Genomic DNA, 18,624 nt, shown 5'->3' with positions numbered 1-18,624 from the left:
CTGGCAAAGACCTGCTCAGGGTGGTGCTGGTCACGCTGTACGTGTATCATTTAGTATTAAAAGCCACAAAAATGCACTAATGTGTGACGTTCACTCAGAGATGGAGAAAGATGTAAGGAAGGGGTGAGAAATTGTTTTCATAGATGGGGACTTCTCACAAAGTGATGGTCGATAAGCTGGAAAATCAAAGGTCATATGTAATGAAAAAATGGATATTCAAATTTAATAATAATAATCTTCAGTTTCAGTTGCCAGCTTTATGCTGGGTTAGAGGCTGGAAGATAGCCATGATAACTCTAGTGTCTGCTCATATATTGGGGAATGTGGCTCTTTGCCAAAAAGCAGTAAACCTCGGAGCACTCACAGCACCAGCAGCCTGTCCAATTCAATTCAATTTTATTTGTATAGCACCAAATCACAACAAAAGTCGCCTCAAGGCGCTTCATAGCGTCCACAAAGAAAGCAGCTCTTGTAGAGTTCACAATACAAATGACTTTTTCTGAATGGGTCATTCTAAGCTGATATTTGGAAGCCCATGAACTTTATATTACTTTTTTTTAAGTATTTTCCCCGTTCCTTAGTTTTTAAATGATTTTTCCATTGTTTGTTTGGGTTTTTTCACATGCTTCAGATCAAATACATTTTAAAAGATAACCCCAGATAAATACAATATGCAATTTTTGATTGATGAATTCATCTATTGAAGGAAAAAACCTATTCATACCTGCATTTTTCATTGAGCCAGGCTAGTTGCAAAATCATGTTTGTATAGATGTTTATGTCTGCGTCTAACTTGGCTAATATTTACATTTACTGAACTTTTACTTTAGTTACCTCCAAACTCGCTGACGTAAAAAGTCCAAAATGTAGGTAGTATCTTAAGACCTGAACTCTCCCATGGCATGCATTTTTAATGAATGTGGAAACAAAGAATTAACCAGATTTTTTTTTTTTTACCTGGTTTTTGTTTATGACAAAAATGAGCTCCACATATGAGGACTTTCATCTTAAATTTCATTAGAACAGTGGCAGCATAATTTCTTCATAAGTGGATATCAGGCCCTTGTAGAGCAAAATTTAGTGTTTTGGTCTAGACAACCCAAAATGTGATGTCCACATATATGGACGCCAGGTCCTAGGAGGTTAAAAAAGGGATGGGCTAACTGCCATTACACACCAAGTGTGTAAAAACGACAGAAAATTAAGAAGTTTTTGCATCCAAACGTATGTTTCAGTGTGGAAAAAAAATAAAATCAGTCAACATCAAGGTCCTGGTGTCCCTGAACAAGAAAGGGAAGGCCCTTTCTTGTTCAGGGACAAGTGAGCTTCATCCAGTTCTCACCACAAGACACCAGCAGGGAGAATTTTGAGGTTGATTCTGGAGCTAAAGCTGTGTCATGACCGCTTTCATACATATTTCAGGATGTCAGTGACGCAGTTTGAACTCTTGTTAACAGCGTTGGGAAGAGAGAAATCGTTTCAGAGAGCCGCCTGCTTCTGAGGTAAAACAGTATTGTTTCATTATTCCCAGATCCCTGTCTGTTTAGTACAAGTGTGTGTTTTTGAGCTACGAGCAGATTTTCAGACTGGGAACATACGTCCATCTTATTTACACAGTAAATAGTCCAAAGGACCACATTAAAGTTGGTTTCCTGTAAGAAATGCTTTGTGCACATCCCTCCAGCTTCAGCACTGCCTGTGAGTAACTGCAGCTCGATCCAAACCAATGAATCCAGGCGGGTGCTTTCTGGGCTGATCACATGTTAGTTTTATTGCAGCATAAAATCAAAAGGTTCATACTACACTTTACTGCAATACTAGATTTTTAATTCACATTTACTACGTTTTGAAGTAGCTCAAAGTGAAGCCAGCTGCAATTATTTACTATGATTTTAGGTCGTTTAGTGCAGTGGTTCCCATCTAAAGCTCTATGGACAAATCTGCTTTTAGTTTTAAGACTTTTGTCTAATCCTGGTTTCGCAACTACATTTGAACTAAAAATGCTCAAATCTTGCTCAAATCATCTGCCTAATTATAGAGGTCACCTTGTTCTGCCAGAGCCGTTCTCTTCCATCAGAGTCTCAACGTGCGCCTCAGAACATTAGCAGGAGATCCTTTAGTTCCTGCAGGTGTGCATTCGTTGGATCAGCCTGGTTATGGTGAGGTCAGACCGGGAAAACGTGTACACATAAAGCAGAGAGGCGGTACCAGCAGCAAGGGCAGATGAGGCAGACCACAGTGGATAAAAAAAATATAACGGGCATGGATTATTGAGGCCAGATAGGGTCATTACACACACACACACACGTCCATCTATCCAAGTTTCATACTGGCAAACTCAGGAATACCTTGATGGATATGGCCCCAAAAGCCTCTTCTTAACTCATTAGATTTTGGTGGTTAAGGCCAGTGTGAAAAGGTTACACATCATTGTAATGTTCTGCAAAACCACCTTCTGGCCTTCATTCAGCAGCATAAGTAGGGAATGGAGGAGGAAACAGCAACAGGAAGCTGTGTTGTTTCACACAGCATGCATTCACGCTGCACTGCAGAGAGAAAAACGTGTTATCTATTGCATTTCCCAATATATTTTTCATATCAAACAACTGGCTAATTTAAATGTTTCAGATGCAAATGACCTTGTTACTCTTCACCTTGTGGCACATATGAAGATGAAGTTAATCATGTATTTATGTGTGTATGTGCATGCATCGTTCCACCAGAAAGAAAAGCCAGACTTTTAGTTAAAGTCACGCATAATAAATGGAGTCCAGCATGTCATACATTCCTGAGGCTTATATACCTCAGGTGAATGTGCATTAAGCTGACCTCTCTGTTGAAACACTGCATTTGGTGATTTCAATCAATGCAAGTGAGCGATTAGAGTCCTCCAGAGCTGAAACCTGTGGTTTGCTGTTGAATAATCCCATAGCATTAACGTCAGGGGAAAGAAAAACAAGGAGCAGTTGACAGGACAGCTGTGGTTGGTTTTCTTTTTTTTATTCATTTTTTATCAGGTATGGATGTTAAATATCTCACAGTTGATGTGTTACCTAAGCAAGAAGAAGAAAAATAATTGATTTTTAAAATCTGGCTTCTTCACCTTCTCTGAAAGCCCCACACTGATTTATAGAGAACAGCCCTGGGAGTCGGGAAAATGTACAATGACCACGATCCTCTCACACACTTTTATCACTGAGGTGGAGGCAGAGATCCAGCTTGGATCAACAGTGAAGAACGTGAAGATTTGTTGAGTCTGACACAGAGAAATAAAATATTAACATTCACTTCATGCAGAAGTTTTGATGTAGCTTTTTTTTGGCACTTTAATCACCACAGGGCAAGTGTCATCTGATTTTATTAAATGCAAGAAAACTCACATGAAAATATTTTAGATGGATGTATTGCTAGGGGAAAAGTTTCCCATTTAAGGTGATACAACTTTGTGGCAAATTGTTGCTTATATATTCAGCATTTACAGAATATACCGCTATAACCTTGGTTCTCTGAGTGAGAGATGGCAAACTTTGTTCACCACTTCAGGCCAACTTTAAGAGTGAGCCATCACCGACATCTCCATAGACCTTCATATTTAAATTACCAGCTGACACACATGTGCAAGTGTAAACAATAGCTATTCATTGGGCTTCACATTTTCTAACTGGAGTCACTGAACTTGATCTTATACCCGTATGTACCATAAGGGATTATTTTAATATAGTTATATGGTTATGTGGTTACTAACAGACCTGTGAGTTTGGCTTTCAGTTTTGATGAGTTGCACTGATTAGCAACTATCTGTGTCTGTGAAAAACAAAATACAACAAAGCTAACTGGCTATAGCTGAAATTAAAAGAAAAGCAAAAGAAAGTGCTACAACTGAGATTTCAAGTCAGGACACTGTAGTGGTGAATTAGAAATGAGGTCTCCATTTGTTGTGTATCATTGCCATCTTTACAAAGTCAGTGTGTTTTTGGGCTCCACCAACTCCTGAGGGAACTAGCTGCTGCTTTAGCTGCTAAATGCTCATTTCGTTGGTAAGCTAGTCTCTAACACTATCTATCAGACTGTTGGTAATGCACTAACATAGTATATAGTCATTATGTGATTGCAAGAGTCCTGACTTTTCATTGACAATCCCAGTTATTATATCCTAATAGAGCATTTTGATTGATAGGCTGCAGCTCCACCAGGCTTCCCTTTAACTTGCTGAGGTCTGAGTCATCATGGGTGACAAACTGTACTTTAAAGAAGGCCAAAACTGTCTTTTTTGTGTCAGTTAGTTTGTGATTGCCATGACTTTGGAGAATATTTTAATAAAAAGAAAATATATATATATATTCTGTTTCCTTAGGATTAGATTAAAGCTGAATGCTGTATGGCAACAGAGGGTTAAAGCTTTAGACATGACAGTCTGAGTGCATAATTCCCAGATGACTGCTGTTTATCTTCGAGACCTGGGCTGCTTTGTTGATTTTGAATAATAATACAGTTGAACTAGAAGATGTACTTAATCCTGTGGTCTGAGACATCATCAGTGACATCTACAACCCTATGTCACTACAGTTTGTATTAAACTGTTTTCTAAGTCTTGGCGATCGGAAAATGAGCAAATTAATCATTCTAATTGGCAAACACGTGCCCTTCTCCAAAATACAGGGTTAGGAGAACGTTGGCACCTATGATGACTTAGACCTCAGAGAGCTAAACAAGCATAGCCCTGCCACCATGCACAAATATGACCACAGGTAGTAAAATATTCAAAGCATCAGTAAGTAACAACACTCAGTGCATTATGGTGCAGTAAAAGTTGTTAAGATAATTCCAACATGTTATATGTTGAGAAGTAAATTTAATCTCTAAATGTACTATTCTATTTGCTATGATTGTTATGTGTGCTGTACTGAACAATCCTGCTACTACATCACATATGTTACATGATATGTCCATGAGACATGCAATAATGTTTCTAATCTTCAAAGCAGAAGGATTTTCCCCTTGATCACAGTTTCTGTTGTTTCCAGTTCATTTCCTAGAAAGGTTTAACATGTAATCATAAATTCTTGGAAAGGTGCCTGGAAATTCCACTGACTAAAGATGATGTTATATTAATTAATGCAAGTCTGTCATAGCTGTTATCACATTAGAAATTTGTTCAGATATGAACCTTTGCAGCCCTGCGACAGACTGGCGATCTGTCCAGGGTGTGCCTCTCCTCCCGTTCCCATGACAGCTGGGACAGACTCCTCCTGCTCCCCTGTGACCTGGAATTGGACGAGCAAAAGAAAATGTTGAGTGCGAGAGGGACGAGGTGCGACATCAGCCTCCTCGCTTGTCTTAGTCCCAGCATAATCCCACATTAACGAGCCAAAGAGGCCACTGGGCGGATTAAGTGAAACGGGTCAACCCCTCGACTGATGCTGAAAGGAGTCACTGAACCAGCACATTGAAAGCTTAATTATTTATTTTATTTAGAAAAATAGATTTTGACAGAGCATTGTGTCTAATAACAAAACTGAACTGCACCACAGGCTGTCTGACCAAACTACTCACACTCACCGGGGTAGAAAGAAAGCAGTCGCCTGTGTTATGGTATGTCAGCCACACAAAGCACAACAGTGTAAGTGTGTACATATGCATTAAACATGCTTTGACACTGCCCCCCCCTCCATCCACAATATATGGCAATGACTCACCACAGTCCCTGTATAGAGAGAGATTATACCCATGCACTAGAGGCAAAGATAAAGTCCGTCTGTGTTACTTTATAGCACACACAAGCAGCGACGACACCGAGCTGCATGTGGTAAGAAGATTAATGCATTTGTGGAAAAGCTGCAGAGCCTACACACAAAAAAGAGCGGACGTGTGTTTAGGAGATAACTACAGGAGCTCTCATCTCCTTTAACATTGTGAATGAAAATACAAAAACAAAATAGTCGGACTATGTAACGCTATGAATATTACATCATAATTAAAATGACGACTTATGCAACAAAAAAACTAGATGTTAGCTTACACAGTTTGAGTTTCATTGCCACTGCAATTGCACAGATGAATCCTGCCGCTGTACAGATTTGTATATGAACGAGGAGGAGCATGATCACATATGAAGTAGTATATATAAATCTTTAATCTATAACCAGTATGGTAAACCACATCCAGTCCTTCTTACCTGAAAATATTCAGTTTCCCCTGTTTGCATTTTACCAGGGAAACAATCCCAAAATCCTACATCAGAGCATTAACACACGCAAACATGAATAGCAACCCTTTTATATTCGCATGAGTAAATAAAACCATCTTTTATCTCGGGAGCATTTTTTTTTAAAAAGCTTCCCATGTTCCTCATGTGGGTCATGGAGCAGATCTCATCTCCACTGTTCTCACGTGCAGTACAGAGAGAAAAATAGATCTGACTGGCCAATCAAACCCAAGCTGAGCCACATCACAATGAAGCAAAAAAGAGACTCGCTTGGCCAGGCCCGTTGACCTGTGACCCCTGCAGAGAGCTGCCCATCCTCGCTCTCAATCAGGGTCCCGTTGCGGAGGCTCTCTGTGCCATTCCCCATCTGATCCCCGAACTCCGGGTGGATCAGTGTGAAAATGAGGCTTTTGAAGCGGTTCTCTGTGGTGGAGGTGATCTCCGAGGAGGCCGTAGTTAGGTTGAGGTCGGTGGGGTCCACACATGTGCCGTTCACCTTGGCGAAGACCACCTCACCGAGGTCCAGTCCGGCCACAGAGGAAGGTGAAGCGCAGGGGATGTCCCGCACCAGCTTGTAGTTTTCCATCCACTCCTTCAGCCACTCAAGGGAGCAGTCGCACTCCCAGGGGTTTCTGAAGAGGTAAAGCCGGCCCAGGAAGTAGATGGGCTGGAAAACAGGGAAGGGAAGGGTGGTAAGATTGTTGCTGTTCAGGTGGAGCGTGATTAGGCTGGTCAGGTTCTCAAAAGTGCCCTCCTCGATGTATAGCAGCTGGTTCCTGTCTAGGTACAGGACCTCCAGCTCCACCTGGTCACTGAACCAGGTCTTGGACAGGTTGGTCAACTGGTTACCCCCGAGGTTGAGCATCTTGAGCCGGCTGAGGCCTTTGAAGGCGAGCTTGGGCAAATCAGACAGCAAGTTGTCATTGAGGTAAAGGTTCTCCAGCCGTGTAAGGTCCTGGAAGGCCTGCTCATGGATCACGTTGATGCGGTTCTCCTGGAGGTTCAGGTACCTGAGAGAGATAAAGATGTTTGAAAGAATGAACTGGTTTACACAATAAGAGAAGATCAGTGGCTGTGTTAGATTTAGACAGCCTTTCTTTGCTACCAATATTCAGTTTGTCATGCTTTTGTTTCAGCACAGAAAATCGCACATGCTACCTTAGGCACTGCAGACTCACACCAGGAACCACACCTGCACAAAATAACTTTGTTCCATGTCATCTGTAAAATCTCTGAAAACAGGATGGGAGCAGTGCATGAACTAAGGATGAATACACAAACTTTGAACTGCTGAATGCTTAGTTCAAACAGAAGATGAACTGAGCGTGCAATGAGACCCTGCATGAGATAAATAAGCAGTATTTTGAACTGTGACTGTGGAATAAAAATCTGTAGCTGGAAATAAGCATAGCAGGTCTGCTTTAATAGTTTATGCAAAACCTCAGTCAATAAATGAATGCCTGTTTGTAGCTATGTGAGTTCATGCATGAGCTTGGGGCCTGTGGCTTACTTGAGGCTACCCAGGCCCAGCAGGGAGTTGTAGGCCACTGCCTCTATCTTGTTTCTCTCCAGATAGATGTGAGTCAGGTTTTCCATGCCTCTGATGGCCCCCGGGATCCTCCTGAAGTTGTTTTGGAAACAGAGCAGCTCCTTCAGTGCCGTTTGCTCTATAAAGATACGATCGGGGATGCTGAACAGGTTACAGTCGGACAAGTCGAGGCGCACCAGCTTCTTCACCCCTGTGAAAGTGCGTGTGTGAAGGTAGCTGATGTACTCGTTGTGCGCCATTTTCAGCTCCACCAAGTTCGAGAGGCCCTGCGTGACAGAAACTGTTAGTCAAGTATGAAAACTCTAAAAATATAAAAATGAATTTCTAGTAAATCTAGTAAAGATAGAGTAGTGCTTGAAATTGTAGATTTTTTTTGTATTTCTGCATGTTAATGGGTTTCCTCACATGATCATTCAGGCAGTTTATATATATATATATATATATATATATATATATATATATATATATACCTGTTTGTTACGTGTTTGTATTTTTGGTTACAAAATCCTTCAGCAGAACATTCAGCAAACCTTAAAGGCTCCTGGGGTAATGAAGGAGATGTTGTTGTGGTCCAGAGAGAGAGACTTGAGGGAGGGCAGAGTACCAAAGGCCCTTTCTGACAAAAACTTGAGCCTGTTTTTGTCCAGGTTGATGGCGGAGGCCTCACACGGAAACTCTTTGGGCAGCTCAGCCAGGCCGGAGCGGTCGCAGAGCACGCTGCAGCTCTTCTCCTGCGTGCAGGTGCAGGATGGTGGGCAGGCGCGAACACAAGCCCACCGTGCCAGCACCTCCTGAGGCAGCAGGCAAAGCACAGAGACTGAAAGGAGGACAGGATGGGTGTTATTTCAGAGTGTGGTGGTACTTTCAGTATTTTTACAGGAATTGAAAAGCTTGGTCTACACATGTGGTGAAAGAGTGTTGGAGGCCTAATTCTAACTAAACAAGTGCACTAAGTAAGAAATGTGAGCTAATGCATACTAAATGAGCCACCAAAAAGTCAACTGGTGTTAATATTGTTGTCTATGATGTCATCTTATGTACTATTAACAATATTTTCTTTTTTTATTAATCAGGTCATCGGATGATTTGAAATTAAAAGTGACACAAATATATACATTGTATAAATTTATACCATGTTGTTTCTTTATTTCATTTGTCTACTCTTAGTCTTTAACTAAATATTTAGGCTGCAGTGTTTTTCATAACTGTTTTTTAAATGTAGTCAATGAATTTAAAAAATCACATTAAAAAATGTAATGAAACAAATAAAAAAATAAATAAAGGACAATAAGCTCTACTTGTTGCAATATAATCTAGTTTAGAGTTGTGAAAGAAGTTTTAGCAGCAGATTTTCATCACCCTGACGACGCACCTTTCTGTAGTATGACCCTTTTCAAACTACAGGGCTTTACCACATCCCCTTATATCAAGCACTATTATAATTATTATTATATAATGCTTCAGTTTCTCTATATCAAGACAGAAAACCTTTCACACTCCTGCCCATTTAAAAAAAACCATCAGTTGCACAATGTAACAAAAGGAGTTGGGCTCATAACTTGTTGGAGGAACTTTTTGTAGTTTTGTCATTATACACCATCACAATCAACACATGAATGGTTGCAAACCTTCAACTTTAACTGAAAGGGTTTTACAAAACTTTTCCATGAATTGTTTTGGAATTGCATCCCCTATTTCCAGTCAAAAATTGACTGGAAAATTGCCTAACAAGCAGTTTCGTGGTCAGGTGAAACTGTATCATGACAAATGAAGCAGACATAATATCTGAAGTTATTTTATTTTATAGCTTTTCGTTGTAATTTTAAATATCAGGCCAAAAGAGATGTTGATAAAAGTTAGGGAGGCCATCATTACTGACTGGTGTAGAGTCAACAACCTGTCTCTTCCCTCCATCACGGACACTGATAGCACCCGCTCCATCCGCAAAGCCACCAGCATTGTGGAGGACCCCACACACCGCTCACACACACTCTTCACCGTGCTGCCTTCTGGAAAGAGGTACCGGAGCATCCGGGCCTCACTACCAGACTACAGAACAGTTTCTTACTCCAAGCCGTCAGACTCCTGAACACTCTGACTAGACTGACACACGTGCACACCTTCATACATGTCACTACCAAGCACTTATCTGCAGTATCTCACACTCATACACACACACACCTACAGACTAGAGATGGCACGATACCACTTTTTTATGTCCGATACCGATACCGATATCATAAATTTGGATATCTGCCGATACCGATATGAATCCGATATAGTGTTTTTTAATCAACAAAACTGTTTTTTTTTAAATATCTTGCTGCATTTTGTATAAGTTCATACTCAAGTTTAAAACAACAACTACACTAAAGCTATTCTGTTATACCTGTATGCAAAAAAAAAAAAAAATTTCATAGTTCAGCAATACTGATCAATCTAATAAACTTAAACCTACACCATCCTCCCTATTCTGGTATTTTAAAGAGTACTTAGCGTAAATATTAAGCAACCTAACTAATAGGGTTCCAACTCCCAGCAACAACAAAAATAAATAAATAAAAAATAGGGAACCACCCCTCACGCTCCACCTCATGATGCTTAATCGACGTAATCAACCTTAATTTGATGCAGTGTGAAAAAAAATGCACAGAAATCAATTATTTTTCAAGAAATATTAAATAGATTCAACATCTTTCTTCAACAGAATTGCAGACTGCACAGATGGTACCTTCCCAAAGGAAAAAGTACTATAGCTTACTAGGGTATATATATTAGACTTAATAGTCACTATATACAGTAATTGACTTCTATTCATTTTACATCAAATTAAAACTTTGGGTGTAAGATTTGGATAATTATTTATTAAAAGCTCGACATTTTAAATGAGAATAAGAAAGAAAAGTATGTCTTTGTGCCCCCTTTAACCTGTTAATGCCCTATCGGCCCCCCTGGCTAAACTTTGCTAGATCCGCCCCTGCACAGTTATGTCAGCTACGTAGAAAAAGATCCTGGAGTAGAAAGTAATAATAAATAAATTCTAACAACAGCTTATCAAGCTTAAACGTGCTGCTGTTGTTCAGCCGCTGGTTTCCTCTTTCTGGTGCAAAGTGGGCCAAAAACAAACAAGAGAGACGGACTCGCGACAGAAAAGCCGATCAGCTGATCATTAAGCAGTTTCATGATTGAAGTAGCAGCAAGAAGAGGCAGTCGCTCCATATATCGCTTGTTAAGCTTAACGCAGGAATGCTTTACAAACATTCAGAGATGGACTTACACACTTGCTTTACTTCTCTCGGGGATAACTTTGTCGGAGATGAAATGCCGGGTTGCTAGCGAAGCTCCAAATGCTATCCAGACCACCACAGGTCCCGCATGCCACAGCCTCTCTATCACGTGATGCATACTGCTCCGACGTGCTAACGTTCTGAGGCGAGTTACGGCGTGTTGCAAGTTTTGTGAGGTGCTTTCGTGATATTTAATGGATCGGATTACATTTTTTATTTTTCTCCGATATCCGATCCAGTAATTTAGGTCAGTATCGGACCGATACCGATACGTAATATCGGATCGGTCCATCTCTACTACAGACACCAAGTTACTTTTGCACAATACTCAGCATTTTGCACATTTCCACTGCACTGTCTTGTGTCTGTATCGTCCTGTTCTGTCTAGTGTTGCACTGTCTTAAATCAATGATCTGATACATTGTTTAAAAAAAGAATAAACTGACCAGCTCAGCAGCACCAAAAGGCCTGAAACATTACAGAAGACAACCAAAGGGCGTGATGACAGAATTATTTTCATGATTAAGAAAAACAACTTCTATCCATCCATCCAACGATCTTCATCCGCTTTATCCGAGGCCGGGTCGCGGGGGCAGCAGCCTAAGCAAAGAGGCCCAGACCTCCCTCTCCCCAGCCACCTCCTCCAGCTTATCCGGGGGAACACCAAGGCGTTCCCAGGCCAGCCAAGAGATATAATCTCTCCAGCGTGTCCTGGGTCTGCCCCGGGGCCTCCTCCCGGTGGGACATGCCTGGAACACCTCACCCAGGAGGCGCCCAGGGGGCATCCTTGTCAGATGCCCGAACCACCTCAGCTGGCTCCTTTCGATGTGGAGGAGCAGCGGCTCTACTCTGAGCCCCTCCCGGATGGCCGAACTTCTCACCCTATCTCTAAGGGAGAGGCCAGCCACCCTTCGGAGGAAACTCATTTCTGCCGCTTGTATCCACGATCTCGTTCTTTCGGTCACTACCCACAGCTCGTGGCCATAGGTGAGGGTAGGGACGTAGATCGACTGGTAAATTGAGAGCTTCGCTTTTACACTCAGCTCCCTCTTCACCATGACGGACCAGTGCAGCGTCTGCATTACTGCAGCTGCAGCCCCAATCAGTCTGTCGATCTCCGGCTCCCTTCTCCCATCACTCGCGAACAAGACCCCGAGATACTTGAACTCCTCCACTTGGGGCAGGAACTCATCCCCGACCCGGAGTGGGCACTCCACCCTTTTCCGGCTGAGAACCATGGCCTCAGATTTGGAGGTGCTGATCCTCATTCCCGCTGCTTCACACTCAGCTGCGAACCGTTCCAGTGCGAGCTGGAGGCCCTCACCCGATGAAGCCAACAGAACCACATCATCCGCAAAAATCAGAGACGAGATTCTGAGGCCACCAAAGCGAAAGCCCTCCGCCACTTGGCTGCGCCTAGAAATCCTGTCCATAAAAATTATGAACAGAACCGGAGACAAAGGGCAGCCCTGGCGGAGCCTATCACCCACCGGGAACGAGTCCGACTTATTGCCGGCAATGCGAACCAAGCTCTTGCAACGGTTGTATAGGGATCGAATGGCCCGTAGCAATGGGCCAGACACCCCATACTCCCACAACACCTCCCACAGGACACCCCAAGGGACACGGTCGAATGCCTTCTCCAAGTCCACAAAACACATGTAGACTGGTTGGGCAAACTCCCATGCACCCTCAAGTATCCTCGAGAGGATAAAGAGCTGGTCCAGTGTTCGACGAAAACCGCATTGTTCCTCCTGTATCCGAGGTTCGACTAACGGACGAACTCTCCTTTCCAGCACCCTGGCATAGACTTTCCCAGGGAGGCTGAGGAGTGTGATCCCCCTGTAGTTGGAACACACCCTCCGGTCCCCTTTCTTAAAGATGGGGACCACCACCCCGGTCTGCCAGTCCACAGGTACTGCCCCTGATCTCCACGCAACATTGCAGAGGCGTGTCAACCAGGACAGCCCTACAACGTCCAGAGCCTTCAGGAACTCAGGGCGGACTTCATCAACACCAGGGGCTCTGCCACCAAGGAGTTGTTTAACTGCCTCAGTGACCTCGCCCCCGGAAATTGGCGGGTCATTCCCCTCATCCCCAGACTCTGCTTCCTCCTCGGAAGACGTGTCAGTGGGATTAAGGAGGTCCTCGAAGTATTCCTTCCACCGCCTGACAATTTTCTCAGTCGACGTCAGCAGCGCTCCACCAGCACTATACACAGTGCAGGTAGAGCACCGCTTTCCCCTCCTGAGACGCCTGATGGTTTGCCAGAATCTCTTCGAGGCAGTCCGAAAGTCTTTTTCCATCGCCTCTCCGAACTCCTCCCACACCCGGGTTTTTGCTTCAGCCACTGCACTCTAACTAACTGAAAAACATTCTCAAAGAGACAGGAGTCCACTGTCAAAGTTTACAATTAAGATGCACTTTCATGAAAGGTAAAATAAACAGTTTACGACTAAGTGCAAACCACCGGTTCCACTCACTCAGATTAGACTTTGCTTTAATGTGTGATTGTCAGCCTAGCTGCTGTGTTTTGGACTATTTAAGAACTACTTTACATGCAAGTCTAAACAACAATCTGAATAACTGTGTACTAAGTTTTCACAGAAGTTTGATTTTTGCTGTGTTTCTTGGATGAAAGAAACAAAATTGGATGAGCTTCGGGATATTAAAGGCATTTCAAAGGCAGATAATCTGATTTTGCTTGGAGCCCAGTGGAATGACTGACCTTACATGCACTTCACTGTTCATTCATTGAGTCATGCGTTTCTTGATCATGTGTTCTAAGTACATTTGGAAATTGAAATGTGTAAACACCATGAATGGTACATGAATATGACAGCTACAGTGGGGCAAAAAAGTATTTAGTCAGCCACCGATTGTGCAAGTTCCCCCACTTAAAATGATGACAGAGGTCAGTAATTTGCACCAGAGGTACACTTCAACTGTGAGAGACAGAATGTGAAAAAAAATCCATGAATTCACATGGTAGGATTTGTAAAGAATTTATTTTCCACCCTAATTTACGAATAAGTATTTGGTCACCTCAAACAAGGAAAATCTCTGGCTCTCACAGACCTGTAACGTCTTCTGTAAGAAGCTTTTCTGTCCCCCACTCGTTACCTGTATGAATGGCACCTGTTTGAACTCATCATCTGTATAAAAGACACCTGTCCACAGCCTCAAACAGTCAGACTCCAAACTCCGCCATGGCCAAGACCAAAGAGCTTTCGAAGGACACCAGGAAAAGTATTGTAGACCTGCACCAGACTGGGAAGAGTGAATCTACAATAGGCAAGCAGCTTGGTGTGAAAAAATCAACTGTGGGAGCAATCATCAGGAAATGGAAGACATACAAGACCACTGATAATCTCCCACGATCTGGGGCTCCACGCAAGATCTCATCCCGTGGGGTCAAAATGATCATGAGAACGGTGAGCAAAGATCCCAGAACCACACGGGGGGACCTGGTGAATGACCTGCAGAGAGCTGGGACCAAAGTAACAAAGGTCACCATCAGTAACACACTACAACGGCAGGGAATCAAATCCCGCAGTGCCAGACGTGTTCCGCTGCTGAAGCCAGTGCATGTCCAGGCCCGTCTGAAGTTTGCCAGAGAGCACATGGATGATACAGCAGAGGATTGGGAGAATGTCATGTGGTCAGATGAAACCAAAGTAGAACTTTTTGGTATAAACTCAACTCGTCGTGTTTGGAGGAAGAAGAATACTGAGTTGCATCCCAAGACCACCATACCTACTGTGAAGCATGGGGGTGGAAACATCATGCTATGGGGCTGTTTTTCTGCCAAGGGGACAGGACGACTGATCCGTGTTAAGGACAGAATGAATGGGGCCATGTATCGTGAGATTTTGAGCCAAAACCTCCTTCCATCAGTGAGAACTTTGAAGATGAAACGAGGCTGGGTCTTCCAACATGACAATGATCCAAAACACACCGCCCGGGCAACAAAGGAGTGGCTCCGTAAGAAGCATTTGAAAGTCCTGGAGTGGCCTAGCCAGTCTCCAGACCTCAACCCCATAGAAAATCTGTGGCGGGAGTTGAAAGTCCGTGTTGCTCGGCGACAGCCCCAAAACATCACTGCTCTCGAGAAGATCTGCATGGAGGAATGGGCCAAAATACCAGCTACTGTGTGTGCAAACCTGGTAAAGACCTATAGTAAATGTTTGACCTCTGTTATTGCCAACAAAGGTTATGTTACAAAGTATTGAGTTGTATTTTTGTTATTGACCAAATACTTATTTTCCACCCTGATTTACGAATAAATTCTTTACAAATCCTACCATGTGGATTCATGGATTTTTTTTTCACATTCTGTCTCTCACAGTTGAAGTGTACCTCTGGTGCAAATTACTGACCTCTGTCATCATTTTAGGTGGGGGAACTTGCACAATCGGTGGCTGACTAAATACTTTTTTGCCCCACTGTATTTCTAGTATAAAATAAATGTATGCTGTTTTATCTGACTTGTCATACTGCTCAGCCACAAACCATCCATCCATTCTCTTCTACTGCAACAGCCTAAACCAAGGGTGTCCAACTCCAGGCCTCGAGGGCCAGTGTCCTGCAGGTGTGTCCTAACCCAGTAGGACATGCCCAGAGCACCTCGTCCAGGAGGCAGCCAGGAGGCATCCTAATTAGATGTGCAAACCACCTGAACTGGCTCCTTTTGATTTGGAGGAGTAACAGCTCTACTTTGAGCCCCTTCCAGATGGCTGTACCTCATCCTTTTTGTGAGCCCATTCAACCACCATTCAGAGACAGTTCATTTCCAACACTTGTATTCATGATCTGAACTTTTTTCACCACAAAAGATCAGGGCACTGTCTGCAGTGATCCAATCTGTCCTGGCACTTGTGAACAAGACCCAAGATACTTGAGCTCCGCCACTTTGGGTCAGCCACCTCACCTTTTTCTACTGAGAACCATGGCCTTGGACATGGAGCTGCTAATTCTCATTCCTGCAGTTTTATACAAAGCTGTGAAGCACTCAAGTGCAAGCTAGAGAACGAAATCTGCTGAGGACAACAGAACCACGTCATCCACAAAAAGTAGAGACGAGATCCTGAGGCCACCAAGGTGGAATCAACAAAAAAACCCAAAAAACTTTACAGGTTTTCCTTTTGTTGCTGTTGTTGTTTGTTGACAATGAATTTAATTTTTTTTTTTGGTTTATTAATTACAGAAATTATTTTTATGCATCCAAAAATTTGTCAGAAATACTGTGACAGATTCAAACAACAGACAGGAGTTTTTAAAAAGTGCTTGACTAAGATACAACATAATCATTAAAAATATTATAAGAGGCAAAACGACTAACCTTGAACATAAATTTTAATTATCATTGTTGAACAATAACAGTAATACAATATATAATACTATTTATCCAATCTGGGAAATTCTGTATATGTGTACCCCACTACAAGCACATTTCATGATGTGTGTTTCATAATATTTCCTTTATTTGTTATTTCTCCGTATTACTGTACATGAAAACAATATTGTTTTCGCAAGTTTTTGATGTTTTTGATTCATCAAATCCTTCAAAGTCTACTATCATCAGTAAATAAAAAGATATAATGAATTAAAAATAAATAAATACATCTTTGATATTAAAAAGATTTTGCATCCACAGCAGGACACTGCTGCTTAACTAAAGACTAGATGTTTGAGTGACGTCGATGTGTGGCCCGAAGGCTAAACTGGCCGTTTGAAACGATGATGTGATTAAGAAAGACAAGCTTATATCAGAGATTAGCTCCACAACAATAAGTATTGTCTGCGCCTGTGCTTTCACTCTTGATCTGGTTCGCATTAGCTCGAATTCAGCCCTGCCTTGCAGTTTGATCGGTCAGTCTTTGATGGAGCCACAGCAATTCTGAAAGCAGGAGAAGAAACTAAGTCAAATGAGCCCAGAAACAGTGGAAGAGAGAAGAGATTGAGACTGACCAGTGAAAATGATGACAGTCATTACTGTAGCCGCTCATCTGGGACATGCCAGGATTAACGGAGGTCTGAAATGGCACAAACAGAGATCTTAATGATGAACAATTATGAGTTATACAAATGCTGCTGGAGATCTTTAGATGATCTAGTGTGGTTGGATAGTTTTATCTGTTAACGGCAGGAAACCACAGACAGTCGGTCTTTACAGCGATGCTAAATTTACAGCAAATCACAGAGGAAATCCAAGAAATTCAAAGCAACATACCTGTAGCTCTTTCCAGAAAGTTGCATCCATGTGTACCAAACGTCACTGCCCAAATAGTCATGCATGTGTCCATCCCATGTCAGTCCACAAAGGGCACCTTCAACAGCATCACTGAGTGAGCTGAGCAGAAGCTTCTGCCTGCCACGGTTCCCCAACAAAAAATGCTGCATGTTTTTACCCTTCATCCACCCCACTTCACCAAATGCGCGTGCGTGTGCCTGTCTGCGTTCGTGATGGAAAACACACATCAAAAAGCCATCTCTTAATGGCAGTCAAATCCCCTGGGTAGAGTGGAGTGATGGAGAGCGGATGGCAGGATTACAGAAGTAAAGTGAACCTCTGTCATATCAAACTGCAGAGACAGAGCAGTGAATGTTGGATGTCAAACTTATGAAAATAATGCAGATGCTGAAAGCAAACAGATATTTATCGAGTCGTCACTGCTGGGTCGGAGAGAAGCGATTGAGAGCAGTTAGTTAAATAAGGCTGCCTGTGCCATACAAGCTTCATGGATCAGCATCTTTCCCCATATCTGAGGCTCTTAAATGACCCTAAAACCTCATTCTCACAACATGACACAGAAATTATACAACAGGCTTTCAATGGGTGTCACTGACTCAGTGGTTATGAAACCTACTCAGCACATTAGAGACCATGTGACCTTTTAAGAGTAACATGAAAACCCCTGGAAAATTGGACTGAACATGCTTTTCATGTAGGATGAAAGATATATATTTGTGTGTCCTGACTGCCTAAAAAGCTGCCACAGATGGCCAAAGTAGAGACCATCTGTAGAGGACTAAAACACAGGTCAGTTTTTTTTCTTCTTTATTTTATTAGAATGGGTTTCACTAGAAAGTTCTGCACACAAGCTTCCCATGCTCCTTGAACATGTGGTTCTCCACAATAGGTGGAGAGAATATTAGCATACAGGGAAGGGCAGCCCTCTGAATCTAGGTCATGCCTGAGATTTAAGTCACATGTCTTGACTGAATTCAGCGACCTCATTGCTGTGCACTGGCATGAAAACATAACCGGACTTCGTCTTTGTAGCTGCGAGTGAGGTATTCAAACTTTCTTAGATGTACTGCATTCACACCATGTGAATTTGCTCCTGTATACCACTACACTGGATATTAAATCAAGTGCAGACTTAACTGAGGGGATTTTACAAAGAATTACATAACCTGTTTAACAATTAGACATTTTTACGCATAGTTACCGTTTGTCAAAGGCTTGAAATTAATTGGAAAATTGATGGACAAGCAGTTTCATGACCACATGAGGCCTGTTCCCTCATTACGGCATTAAATCAAATCGATTAAAGATCAGGAGTTGAAATGTTATTTGT

The 18,624-nt window shown here is 42.4% G+C and overlaps 1 protein-coding gene across 1 annotated transcript; it reads right to left on the bottom strand.

Annotated features, from left to right (window-relative positions):
- Nucleotides 1–6,386: 6,386 nt before the first annotated feature.
- On the bottom strand, nt 6,387–17,033 carry nyx (nyctalopin). The gene is made up of 4 exons (XM_085383446.1): nt 17,012–17,033; nt 8,285–8,571; nt 7,716–8,020; nt 6,387–7,215 (listed from the first exon to the last, which is right to left on the bottom strand). Exons 1-4 carry the CDS (start codon nt 17,031–17,033, stop codon nt 6,387–6,389), a joined length of 1,443 nt encoding a protein of 480 aa, XP_085239572.1.
- Nucleotides 17,034–18,624: the final 1,591 nt, after the last annotated feature.

The sequence above is a fragment of the Rhamphochromis longiceps genome, linkage group LG16 (assembly GCF_057381845.1).
Source record: "Rhamphochromis longiceps isolate RC_006_pf linkage group LG16, R_longiceps_female_GT1.1, whole genome shotgun sequence".
Taxonomy (NCBI): Eukaryota; Metazoa; Chordata; class Actinopteri; order Cichliformes; family Cichlidae; genus Rhamphochromis; species Rhamphochromis longiceps.
Note: the sequence above shows the minus strand (reverse complement) of the source record. Positions and strands in the feature narration are given on the sequence as shown.

Excerpts from the sequence above, each read along its gene's own strand:
- nyx (XM_085383446.1), bottom strand. The coding sequence starts at position 17,033 with ATGACTGTCATCATTTTCACTG. Across the intron at positions 8,572-17,011 it reads GACTGTCATCATTTTCACTG|TCTCTGTGCTTTGCCTGCTG; the intron begins GTCAGTCTCAAT and ends TCCTCCTTTCAG. Across the intron at positions 8,021-8,284 it reads TTACCCCAGGAGCCTTTAAG|GGCCTCTCGAACTTGGTGGA; the intron begins GTTTGCTGAATG and ends TCTGTCACGCAG.